The 13,955-nt window shown below is 35.7% G+C and overlaps 1 protein-coding gene across 5 annotated transcripts in view; it reads right to left on the bottom strand.

Annotated features, from left to right (window-relative positions):
• The window catches only part of LOC128558679 (uncharacterized), a 39,666-nt gene that overhangs the window by 8,699 nt on the left and 17,012 nt on the right, over positions 1 to 13,955 (bottom strand). Inside the window, exons 1-4 of one of the 5 annotated variants that reach the window (XR_008371813.1) lie at positions 12,834 to 13,554; positions 12,344 to 12,518; positions 5,055 to 5,277; positions 4,387 to 4,522 (exon numbers count right to left, since the gene is read on the bottom strand). Coding sequence is in view for 1 of the 5 variants with exons in the window: in XM_053548718.1 (XP_053404693.1) it covers positions 13,558 to 13,680 (123 nt within the window). In the remaining 4 variants the exon portion in view is untranslated. Of the gene's footprint in view, positions 1 to 4,386; positions 4,523 to 5,054; positions 5,278 to 6,367; positions 6,450 to 8,000; positions 8,106 to 12,343; positions 13,681 to 13,955 lie in introns of those variants that run through there. The other 4 variants (XR_008371812.1, XR_008371814.1, XR_008371815.1 and 1 more) reach the window with 4 other exon arrangements.

The following is a 13,955-nucleotide window of genomic DNA, read 5'->3' as shown; positions in this document are numbered from 1 at the left end:
GTTGTGTTTTCAGGTACCTGATGATCCATGTTGTACCACAGAAAAGTGGTCTCGGTTTTTCCCTACGGCCAATAATAAACAAAAAGGACCATGATGGTCCTGAATCGCTTACCTGTCCCCACATGAACTGAGTATGACATCGTTTTTTCTATTATTTGACATAGTGACCTAGTTTTTGAGCTCATGTGACCTAGTTCTGAACTTGACCTAGATATCATCAAGATAAAAATTCTGACCAATTTTTATGAAGATCCATTGAAAAATATAGCCTCTAGAGAGGTCACAAGGTTTTGCTATTATTTTACAAAATTACCTAGTTTTTAAAGGCATGTGGCCCAGTTTTGAATTTGACCTAGATATCAAGGTGAACATTCTCACCAATTTTCATGAAGATCTCATGAAATATATGGCCTCCAGAGAAGTCACAAGGTTTTTCTATTTTTAGACCTACTGACCTAGTTTTTGACTGCACATGAACCAGTTTCAAACTTGACCTAGACATCATCAAGGTGAACATGAAGATCCATTGAAAAATATGGCCTCTAGAGAGGTCAAAAGGTTTTTCTATGTTTAGACATAGTGACCTAGTTTTTGACCACAGCTGACCCGGTTTCAAACTTGACCTAGATATCAAGATGAACATTCAGACCAACTTTCATACAGATCCCATGAAAAATATGGCCTCTAGAGTGGTCATAAGTTTTTTCTATTATTTGACCTACTGACCTAGTTTTTGACCGCATGTGACCCAGTTTCAAATCTGACCTAGATAATATCAAGATGAACATTCTGACCAATTTTCATGCAGATCCCATGAAAAATATGCCCGCTAGAGAGGTATGGTTTTTCTATTATTTGACCTACTGACCTAGTTTTGGACCAGACGTGACCCAGTTTCGAACTTGACCTAGATATCACCAAGATGAACATTCAGACCAATTTTCATGCAGATCCCATGAAAAATATGACCTCTGGAGAGGTCACAAGGATTTTCTATTATTTTTTCTACTGACCTAGTTTTTGACCTCAGTTGACCCAGTTTCAAACCTGACCTAGATATCATCAAGGTGAACATTCTCACCAATTTTCATGAAGATCCATTGAAAAATATGGCATCTAGAGAGGTCACAAGGTTTTTCTATTTTTAAACCTACTGACCTAGTTTTTGACCGCACGTGAACCAGTTTCAAACTTGACCTAGATATCATCAAGTTGAACATTCTGACCTACTTTCAAAAAGATCCCATGAAAAATGTGACCTCTAGAGTGGTCACAAGCAAAAGTTTACACACGCACGCACGGACGAAGGACGCTGCGTGATCACAAAAGCTCACCTTGTCACTATGTGACAGGTGAGCTTAAACGTTACTAAAAATAAGCTATTTATAGTAACGTAAAAGGGAAGTAATTAAATTTTTTTTCATTGTAAGTGAACAAAAGAAGGATCTGCCAAATAAATCTGTTGACATAAATGAAATTTCAGATCAGTATAATCTTCATTAGTTACGGAGATATACCCATTTTAATTTGAAATAAAGGGAGTTAATCTGACATAAAATCAGTCCATAGTTATCTACCCTGATTGGCTCAGTCCAACTAATGACAATAATGAAATCTCAAATAAGTCCTATAAGTACTTACTGATATAAATCCACTTTGATTACAATCAGGGGAGGTAATCAGATATAAAATAACTCTGGAACCTATGATTGGCTCTGATTTGTCATGGAACCCAAGATTTATTGTTGTTGAAGATATTTTGGCAGTTTGTATCCAATAAAACCATAAATGAAGTATCTATATGGCTGCAAAGGCCAAAATAGCCCATTTTGGACCTTTAAGGGGCCATAACTCTGGAACCCATAAAGGAATCTGGCCAGTTCAAGAAAGGAACCAAGATCTTGTGGTAATACAAGTTGTGTGCAAGTTTGGTTAAAATCAAATCATAAATGAAGCTGCTATTGCGCAGACAAGGTCAAAATAGCTAATTTTGGCCCTTTCAGGGGCCATAACTCTGGAACCCATTAAGGGATCTGGCCGGTTTAAAAAAGGAACCAAGATCTTATGGTGACACAAGTTTTGTGCAAGTTTGATTAAATTCAAATCATAAATGAAGCTGCTATTATGCAGACAAGGTCAAAATAGCTAATTTTGGCCCTTTCAGGGGCCATAACTCTGGAACCCATATCGGAATTTTGCCAGTTGAAGAAAGGAACCAAGATCTTATGGTGATACAAGTTGTGTGCAAGTTTGGTTAAAATAAAATCACTAATGAAGCTGCTATTGTGCAGAAAAGGTCAAAATAGCTAAATCTGGCCCTTTCAGGGGTCATAACTCTGGAACCCATATTGGAATCTGGCCAGTTCAAGAAAGGAACCAAGATCTTATGGTGATACAAGTTGTGTGCCAGTTTAGTAAAAATCAAGTTATAAATAAAGCTGCTATTGTGCATACAAGGTCAAAATAGCTAATTTTTAGCTAACAAGTTGTGTGCAAGTTTGGTTAAAATAAAATCATAAATGAAACCACTATCGTGCAGACAAGAAATTGTTGACGCACGGACGGACGTTCCTACATATGGATACTTACGTGGCTACTCTTTTGTTCTCTCTATTGTTCTTTTAGCCACGTAAGAGAAACATAGCCACATAAAAGCCTTACGGAATGAATGACATCAAAGAAAAAGTCAGGGTTCCCACTCTTTTCTATGGAAATCATTCAAGGACTTTTCAAGGACTTTTCCAGGACATTTTCACAAAATTCAAGGACTAATAGAGCGCCTCGTGGTTCAAAAGTAGAGCGCCCAAACCTGATCCAGACCTTGTAGTTTCAAGTCCCGTCAGAAGTGCCTCTAAGATCTTTAATAGGTGCCAGAACTTTAAGAAAATAAGCTAGAGCTATCCCTACAGGGGATGAATAATTCTGCCTCGCTCACTGTCACTTGGTTAAAGTAGTACTGTCTAAGAGACATAATGTAAAATATCTAGGTCAGAGTTATCTCCCCTTTGCTAGATTATCTTGTAATATGAAGATCCTCATGTCATATACTACCAGTCTGTAAAGTTTCAACAAAACCCTTCAAATAGTTTAGAGTTAGGTTCACAAGAATCATGGACAGACATAAATGGACAGATGGACAGACTCCAATATACCCCCTTTGAACTTCATCGGTGGGGGTATAATTATATTAATACATGTAAATTTAATTAAACTAAAAAACTGGATTCAATTTCACCAAGCGTTTAAGACTTTTCGAAGTTGTCAGTAGGTTGCTTTTTAGATTGACTTCTTGTGCTGATAAGCATCTCTTCAGTGACTTCACCTTGTGATTCAATTTTAAGGGTGCATGTTCTGCAATTTGTCAGATGTATTTCAGTCAGATTATAAGCATGGACAATGCAGTCATCTGGCAATACCGATTTATTGTAAATTTTCAGACTTTTGAGGTCCTATTTTAAACTAGCTTTGCTAATTTCTCTTCTTTGTAGGAAAGAAATCATTTTTCAAAGTGTGCCACATTTTTCTTTCATCTTAATCATCAGATGCTTTACAAAGAAAGACAACTCCGTACAGACTAAGTAGGTGTAACACCACTAAAATCTCAGCTGAAGACGCAAATTTTTCAAGAACAGGAATAGCATTGCCTGTGCTTTTTATGTACACTAGCAATATTGTGGGCATACAATGAGGCCCACATGGAAGATTGGGAAACCAAATGTGTAGCCTCATTAAATAAAGTCTTTACTTACTTACTTACTATACAGAAAGAACAAAATTCCCGACTTTTTCCAGGTTTTTTGCTCTTTCTTTAAAATTCAAGTACTTTCAAGGCCTTGAAAATGAAATGAAAAATTCAAGGACTTTTCCAGTTTTCCAGGAAGCGTGGGAACCCTGAAAAGTACAGTTACCTATTGTTCCTAAGGGTGATCACAAAAGCTCACCTTGTCACTATGTGACAGGTGAGCTAAAAATATAAGATGTAACAGGTAATACTCTTGGATCCACGAGCTTCGTACTCTCAACCCAGTAGGGATCAATATTTACGGATGGAATGGGAATACTCAGCCATTTCATTTAACAAAGATTAAAGTACTTTTATGGTGTATTGTTACACTTCTGTCAAACTATGTTTTGAAGTGTAATAACATAGAATATATGCATTGGATGTAAAAAGGAATATTCTTTCAAGGTTTCATGGAAGTTTTATTATTTTTGTTTTTGTCTAGATATTTTTCACTCAATTTAAGTCATCAATCAAAGTTCATGTTGGAAATAGAAGATTCACCTATAATAAGTTTGTTTTGGGTTTAACACTGTTTTTCAAGAGATAAAGAGTAGTTTTAAGTTGAAAGTGTAGAAGAAATATTGACAAATAGCTAAAACTACCTGTAGGTCTGTGAGTTAAATCATAGTCAACTGCGACTGACTGTTGGCAGTACAGGTAAAAAGCTGCTACTCATGAGGTTTCTGCAGTTGTATAAAAATCTTCTGACCCAGGATTACTTGTATGAAACTTGTCAGACTGAAAATAATATGTTTTGTTAAGATATTTTACCGGCAGTTATGAAAAATGAACAGGTGGGTAAGAAAACTGTGTTCTAAAAAACACTTTGGTCATCTAATGGGTAGAACAGTAACGGTAGGAAAGGTGTCTGGTTATAAGATGTCTAGACACCCCCCACCCTCCAAATACCTGTTGCGAGTTTATATTCACATCATACGTATTTCCACGTTTCTTCCCAGTTGTCACTTAAATTTGGTAATGAAGTAATTTCGGGATTTAAACAATCATGGTCTATATATGCTGATGGCGTGAGCAATTTCAGAGCGGCTGTGCAAAGTTTTTGAACCTGGCTAATTCACTTCTTTTTTATATCAGCTTGAAATTGACATTATGTTTTACAGTATATAATACATTACCCAGTTAACGTTTCTATGCATATGCACAGAAAAACACTCCTTCATCCTTAATGATTTCTAAAGAAGGAAGTATTCTATGCTGACTTATGTACTAGTTATAAGAAGGTTATTGAATCTTTTGTTACTGGTCTTACCTTCTCAGTACCTATTATATCATGAAGTTCCAGTATAGTCCCACTTTAGATAATTGAATCTTCACTCACTATTTCCTTCTTTGAGACGGTCTTTTTCGCTTGATTCTTGAGATTTCCTTGATCTCCAGCTCTGGTGTTGGAGGAGGTGACTCGGCAGCTATAGTCCTAGAGATATGTTTAAGTGTGGCCGGCTTCAAACTGAACCTTTGAACCCACTTTGTTTCTGGAAAGAAAAATAAAACAGCTGTTATTTTGTTCGTTCTTTGGTAAAATCTGTTTAAAAGAAAATCTTCACCAAATTGCCACTAGAAGTGTAGCCATTCTGCAGACTAAATAATGCTGATGTAACTCCTCCTTCCCATACAAAACATATCCCTGATATACCAATGTAATGTCTAAAGGGGACCATAACTCTACCAAACATTAGTAGGTTGTAATTAAAATTGAACTTGACCTGTTTCAGGGTCATATATATATATATTTGACCCTTAAGGAATAATTTGAACAAATTTGGTAGATGACCACTAGATGCCAATGTGAAAATAGGTCAGGATATCCTGGGATATCGCAGGAAAAAATCCTGCCATTTTCCTGTGATATCCTAGGATATCACAGGATTTTCACGCCGGTATTTAGAACAGGATTTATTCCTGTAAATTCCTGGCAAATCCTGTTAAGGCAGGAAAAGCCAGGATGTGAGAAAAAGCACTTCTGAGGTCCAGGAAATCCCAGGATATCCTGGGAAGCCAAGATGGCAGAAAGAGTCCTGGGGCCAGGATATCCTGGGATTTACACAAAGTCAGGAAAGAGCATCAGGTGCAGGATATCCTGGGAAGCCAGGATGGTAGAATGATTCCTGGGGCCAGGATATCCTGGGATTTCCTTGAAAGTAGTCCTGGGACCAGGATATCTCAGGAAGCTAGAAAAATAACAGGACCATCGTACATCCGATGCAGAACTGACCCTTATTTGGAATGACCATATCTTGTAGTTTCGGCATGGACTGAAATGAGATTTCATGAATATACAAGGGAATTAAATGGTGAGCACTTAATTATTGGTGATTCATATCATAGGTATCTGACAAAAACTGACAACTATTTCAATCAAAACCACAAATTTAATTTTAAAACATTATTCATTATAAATGCGAAATACAGTAGTATCCGATATATAACTAAAAATATTGACAATAAAAAAACACAATGTAATATGGTTTTTTTTGTTTTTTTTTCAAGAATTCAATGTATCATATTTCAAAACACAAAGGTCTTTTCCACTGTAAGTTATAGTTCATAGCTTTTTAACAGTGCCTTTTTCTCATCAACTTGAGCCTGTCCCTCATGAGGTTCCTCACAGTCATCAAGTTGGAGTCGTACTTTTCCAGGAGAGCAGCTGTAAAACAAATTAACAATGACTTTAAAATATTGTTACGCTAATCTGAAATTCAAAATGGGTCTAAGGTTATTGTAAATGTACATTTTGTAATTGGTTCTATTTTAGCGGCAAAACTGTAAAAGTTCATTAATCTGTGCATCAAAAATCAATTAGAAAATTTATGTGTTTTTAATTTATTTTATGTCAGGAAGTGAATAAAATGTGCAGCCAAACCAGTAGAACTGGTAACACCAGACAACTCAGAATACCATTCTGAGTTCTGTAAAAGCTACAGGCCTAAGACCACAGTTATTTTTACTATATGTTCTATATAGGCACTGGACACTGTAGCAATTTTGCATGCATTCCAACCCCTATAAAAATACCTGAACTCAACAGAACTATTCAAGAGAAAAAATTCCAGCCACAGTAAACATTGGGTTGACCGGCTCTTTTTTCCACCATTTTGAACCAAATCACATGCGTATGAAGAATACTCTCTAGATGGCTGCAAACAGGCAAAACAGGCCCTATCAAAAAGTCATATTCTGACATTTTCATTCTGTCAGATTGTACATGTACCTACTATTTCATATATCCTCTATTAAATCATGCCATTTATTGCAGGTCTTTCACTCAAAAATTAACCAATATTCACCATCAAACAGAGGAACTATTTTCTGCATAACCACTTCCGTATTGTGGTCAACCAAGGGCAAATAACTGTGGTCTTGTGCCTATTTAGACCTATTTTTCTCTTCAAACTAAAAAATATTTTACCAGTACAATCTCAGATGTATAGCAAATTAAATCTGAAAGTTACACCTTTGTTGAACTATGCACTAAAATTTGACACCTTCCAATGTTACACATGGTATCGGTCAAATCTGAGCCCCAAAAAAATTTGCGTACTTTTCAGATGAAAAAAACCGCAAAATTCTAAAACTTTTTTGTTTGATGAGATTTTCACCCAAAATAAAAAACAGCATGTTTCTTTATTATACATCTATCCAAATTAAGAGCCACTTCAAGTCTGATTACAATATCACTGTTCCAATTTTAAGGAAAACTATTCATATTACAAAAAGCACGTCAAAACGCGTAGTCTACTCACACGAAAAAGTAAAATGTGAACTAAGAAAAATCCTGTAGCTGTCAAATTTGCCCTTTTTAAGCAGCCCAGTATGTGGCAAATATGAGAATGAATAGCTTTTGTACATATATGTGTCATATACTTTTCAGTGATCATTCATTTATGGCTACCCAGGACTAAAATGAGCCAAACAGTTCTGAAAAGTCCAATATGTGAGCTTACTAAAAAGCTTATGAGTCTTTCTGGAATGAATATTTCACTCAAATCTTACAGTTTACAGGCATTCAGTGCACTCTGTAAATGAAACATGCACACCATGACCATTTACACTGCACAAAATCTTACACTGTGTATCACAGCTGAGCATTCTGGCAAAACAGCCCCTATCTCTATAAAGAATGATTTTAATGTACATCACTGCCTGCTGAATGTTCCAAACTGGCTTAATTTCAGCAAAAACCTTAATAAATATCAACCTGAGAAACTACAACTGGTGCTCCTAATTTTTCCAGTGACTAATATCAATGGAAGTGACCCTTTGTGTGACTGGAAGGCCTTCGGCCAAACAACATCTGAAATACAAGTCGAGCTAGTCATAATTTCTTAGAATGAATACTTAATCAGTTTACATGATTGTATGTATGTGCAGACTATGTTTCAAAACAATCTGACTGCAAAGAAAGTGAGAAATGCTAAAAAGTACCCCTCAAAGCAACTTTTCTATGAATATTTATATCACAATCTCCTTTCCCCATACTGAGACTGTGATAATGTAATATAAAACCTCAAATTCAAGTCTTATGTATGTAAAATGTGTCATAACAAACAGTCTGAATAACAAAACTATCAATCACAAAGCAGTCTGTCCAGTTACCTTGCTTAACTGACTGCTAGATCTCAAGCAATGTTTACTATTTTCAGGTAAAGTTAGCTACAATCTGAACTGAGTATTCACACTGGGAATACAGCTTACTGCATCAACTATTATGAACAAATTCCTGTCCAATTTCGTGGTAACTGATTATAAATGTTAACTCACTACTACACATGATTTAGAAAGTAGTCATGGCAAAACTGGCTGAAATAATGTTATTCCGCTACAATTCTATTTTCTACTTTTTTCTTCCGAGCAATTTCGATCTTTATTGCTAAAATCCGAAATACCTGATTGATAACACTAAATGGATTATACATTCACGAGTGAATCGAGAGCTGTAACATATATGTACAATTTCTTACACTCACATATTTCCGAGCATTTCAGAGACTAAAAGTTAAAATCCACAATAAGTAAATTCAATTCAGATAGAATGATTCTAATTAACTAGGAATTATTTTACCCTTTCCACATAAAACACCGACATGATTTGAATAGAAATAGTCCTCTGTTCTAGTCTAAAAGTCATCGCAGCAATGAGTATGTCTTGTATGACGTGCCACTATGATGAATAGTTTAAGTACGAAGTTAGAGAAGTTACTAAATTCCAACCTGCTCTATTTGCAAAGCAAATATCTTCGACAGTATTGTACAGAGCAAGCGTCTTGACTACATTTCAAGAATGTATTTTCAGGCTACTTGAAAAAGCTGAGTAGAAATCACTAAGTACAAGTGTGCAATTAAAGTACTTATATTACATAATATCAAATGAGATTCAGTCGGTCTTGAAAAGCAATGATTATGTTGATGAAGTTCTTATGATGGACTTCAATTTCAAGCATACTTATAGAGGAAAAGTGACCTAAATAAACTACAGATTATATTTCAAGTAAGGGTCTAAATCTGGTGTGGAAAATCTTATGGCCTGTTTTCCTATCAAAATTCAACCTATAACACAAAAATGACCAATTCATGCATTCTGTCAATTTTCAACTAATCGATGATTTCTAAATGCCAAATTCAGGCATAATCTGTCCAATTTTCAAGCCCTTGAACTGATTTTTCTTGCACAGATTATGATTACACATATTTCACTATTCAGACTGTGTAAATTCAAGTAACCAAAAGAGCAATTTTATGTAAACAAGAATAGAAAAAAATACATATCTGACTAGGTCAGATTTCCTCAGTCGCAGCTCAAATTTCTAAAAAATAAAAAAATATCACATCGCAGCATTTGTAATACCCCATTTTGTTTTCCGCATACCGGTTTCAAACAAAAAACTTATAAAAATGCATTTCATGCATGAAAACCTGCAAAATTAGAAACAAGAGGACCATGATGGTCCTGAATTGCTCACCTGTCCCCACAATACCCTGTTTTGAACTGAATTGAGTATGACATCGTTTTTTCTATTATTTGACATAGTGACCTAGTTTTTGAGCTCATGTGACCCAGTTTTGAACTTGACCTAGATATCATCAAGATAAAAATTCTGACCAATTTTCATGAAGATCCATTGAAAAATATGGCCTCTAGAGAGGTCACAATGTTTTTCTATTATTTGACCTAATGACCTAGTTTTTGAAAGCACGTGACCCAGTTTTGAATCTGACCTAGATATCATCAAGGTGAAAATTCTCACCAATTTTCATGAAGATCTCATGAAAAGTATGGCCTATAGAGAGGGCACAAAGTTTTCTATTATTTGACCTAATGACCTTGTTTTTGAACGCACGCGACCCAGTTTCAAACTTTATCTAGATATCATCAAGGTGAACATTCAGACCAATTTTCATGAAGATCCATTGAAAAATATGGCCTCTAGAGAGGTCAAAATGTTTTTCTATTTTTAGATCTACTAACCTAGTTTTTGACCGCAGTTGACCCAGTTTTAAACTTCACCTAGATATTATCAAAATGAACATTCAGACCAACTTTCATACAGATTCCATGAAAAATATGGCCTCTAGAGAGGTCACAAGGTTTTTTTATTATTTAACCTACTGACCTAGTTTTTGACGGCACGTGACCCAGTTTCGAACTTGACCTACATATCATCAAGTTGAACATTCTGACCAACTTTCATGAAGATCCATGCAAAAGTATGGCCTCTAGAGAGGTCACAACGTTTTTCTATTTTTAGACCTACTGACCTAGTTTTGGACCGCAGTTGACCCAGTTTCAAACTTGACCTAGATATCATCAAGATGGACATTCAGACCAACTTTCATACAGATCCTATGAAAAATATGGCCTCTAGAGAGGTCACAAGGTTTTTTATTATTTGACCTACTGACCTAGTTTTTTATGGCACGTGACCCAGTTTCAAACTTGACCTAGATATCATCAAGGTATACATTCTGACTAACTTTCATGAAGATCCATTAAAAAGTATGGCCTCTAGAGAGGTCACAAGGTTTTTCTATTTTTAGACCTACTGACCTAGTTTTGGACTGCACGTGACCCAGTTTCGAACTTGACCTAGATATCATCAAGATGAACATTCAGACCAACTTTCATAAAGATCCCATGAAAAATATGGCCTCTAGAGAGGTCACAAGGTTTTTTGTTATTTGACCTACTGACCTAGTTTTTAATGGCATGTGACCCAGTTTTAAACTTGACCTAGATATCATCAAGTTGAACATTCTGACTAAATTTCATGAAGATCCATTGAAAAGTATGGCCTCTAGAGAGGTCACAACGTTTTTCTATTTTTTGATCTACTGACCTAGTTTTGGACTGCACGTGACCCAGTTTCGAACTTGACCTAGATATCATCAAGATGAACATTCTGACCAACTTTCATAAAGATCCCATGAAAAATGTGACCTCTAGAGTGGTCACAAGCAAAAGTTTACGCACGGACGGACGACGGACGCTGCGCGATCACAAAAGCTCACCTTGTCACAAAGTGACATGTGAGCTAAAAATCCAGAAATATGTAAACTGAAAGTAGGATTTTTCACAAGTTTCAAGTGCATGTATACTTTTTACCCAGACTGAAGCAATTTCAGAATTTCAGCAAATGTAATGATTAATTTAAATATTTACCAGATTTCTTTGCCTACCAGCCATTCACTGTCATAATTTCAGCCATGTAGATTGAAAAATAACAAAAATATTGACAATTTACTTTCTGACATTTTCCACTATATCAGGCCTAGCTAAGACCACAGTTATTTTTACTATATGTTCTATATAGGCACTGGACACTGTTGTATAGCAATTTTGCATGCATTCCAACCCCTATAAAAATACCTGAACTCAACAGAACTATTCAAGAGAAAAAATTCCAGCCACAGTAAACATTGGGTTGACCTGCTCTTTTTTCCACCATTTTGAACCAAATCACATGCATATGAAGAATACTCTCTAGATGGCCGCAAACAGGCAAAACAGGCCCTATCAAAAAGTCATATTATGCATATTCTGACATTTTCATTCTGTCAAATTGTACATGTACCTACTATTTCATATCTCCTCTATTAATTCATGCCATTTATTGCAGGTCTTTCACTCAAAAATTCACCAATATTCACCATCAAACAGAGGAACTATTTTCCGCGTAACCACTTCCGTATTGTGGTCAACAAAGGGCAAATAACTGTGGTCTTGTGCCTACAGCATTGCCTACACATAGTATCCCAAGTATTATGGTAGATCCTTATACTGTAACAAAAATCACTCTTAAACTTAAATTCATTCACAAATTTGATACAAGGTAAATATGATCTCCAAAACAAGAGGACCATGAAGGCCCTGTATTGAAGCCCTGTAACCTGTGTTTTGGACAAGAAATATTTTAAAGTTTTTTCCTTTTGGTTGAATTCCTGTTCTGAATGGACTTTAACTCTTTGGGCAAATAAAAATTTCTTTTAACAATCATTTTCAATTTCATAGGTCTCTAAAATATGTAATCAGAAATCTTAAATTACCTTCTATCAAACTTCTTTTTTTATGATCCAACGCTGGCTTTATTTCCCCTTTCATGTTTTGAGCCCCCATCACGCTGCAAGATGTCAGCTCTTCCGTTGTGAATGCTTCGGAAAGTAAAACTTGAATTGCAACACTCAAGTTAGGTGTTGTTGCAATCAGGTTAATATAATGTTGCTGGAAAAAGTACAAAAATAATCAGAATACAGTGTTCAGATAGAATTGATACATTACATATTACAAACTTGCAAGTATAGCAAAAATATGTTATTGCTTTATTTACCAAGATGCAGTTTACAGTTTATAAAATTCAAGAGGTGGACTATTTCAATAGTCTTGTCAATTAAATGAATGCAATTTAACAAGAGTGCCAGACTTCTCAAAATACACCAGTCATCCAACTTATGGCCTAAGTGAAGGAGCATAATTAAGAGTGCCCAAGGCTCTTTGGTGGTTATTGTACTTGGCCCAGATAAAATAATGCCCACTAACATTGTCAGCAAGTTTGGTGAAGATTGGACACCACCTGCCAGAGTAATGGAACCTGGGAACCTGTACAATGCATGAAGATCATCACAGTGGACAAGTACAAGTACCTGAAGTTTCAATCTATTCATTCCCACAAGTGTTTACTGTCAAAGATACCAGCTTGCATACAAAAACTTAACCAAACCAGGAATCAACACCCATCCCATGATGGATCTATCTAAAAGGTCTACCTTTGTACCTGTTCTTCGAATAGTCTAGCTAAAAAAACAATAGCTGTCACTGGACAGCATGCTCGACTATTCTCAGTGCTTGATAGTATAATATAAGCTATGAGTAAAACTTTACCATTACAATAAGCATATTCTAAGTTGCAAGAGGGGCCATAATTCTGTCAAAATGCTTGATAGAGTTGCCTCCTCCTTTTCTTTTTACAGACTGGGATCATGATGGTAAACAAGTATGCAAAATATGAAAGCAATATCTCAATAGACTTTGAAAATATTTGGGGTGGTACGCAAACTTTAACATTACAATAAGCATATTCTAAGTCGAAAAGGGGGCCATAATTCAGTCAAAATGCTTGATAGAGTTGCCTCCTCCTTTTTACAGACTGGGGTCATGATGGTAAACAAGTATGCAAAATATGAAAGCAATATCTCAATAGACTTTGAAAATATTTGGGGTGGTACGTAAACTTTAACATCTGTGTGACGCTCACGCCGACGACCTATGCTCCGAATAGTCGAGCTAAAAAACAATAGCAGGCAATGGTTTCCTTTTTTTCTTGAAGTGTTGAGGAATCACCAGCCATAATGTCCTCCCGTCTTTGGTTACAGTCTGGTCTGATTTTCTAAAAACATAAAAATCTTTTACAGTTGTTTGAAGAAAACTCCCTGGGAATGTCAATGCTTTTGACAATATCTAAAAAGTTTAACTATTGAAGAATAGTGGACCTAAACAAAAATTAACATAGAAATTTCTATATCACTGAATGCCCCATAAATATGACAAAATGCAAGAGAGATTTTTAGTAATTCTTAGTCAAAAATGTCAATTTAACAAAAAGATATGTCAACATAACAATGACACACATCTTGTAGATCACATTTAAACTAGAAGGTACAC

This window comes from Mercenaria mercenaria, chromosome 7 (genome assembly GCF_021730395.1).
Source record: "Mercenaria mercenaria strain notata chromosome 7, MADL_Memer_1, whole genome shotgun sequence".
In the NCBI taxonomy this organism is placed as follows: domain Eukaryota; kingdom Metazoa; phylum Mollusca; class Bivalvia; order Venerida; family Veneridae; genus Mercenaria; species Mercenaria mercenaria.
Note: the sequence above shows the minus strand (reverse complement) of the source record. Positions and strands in the feature narration are given on the sequence as shown.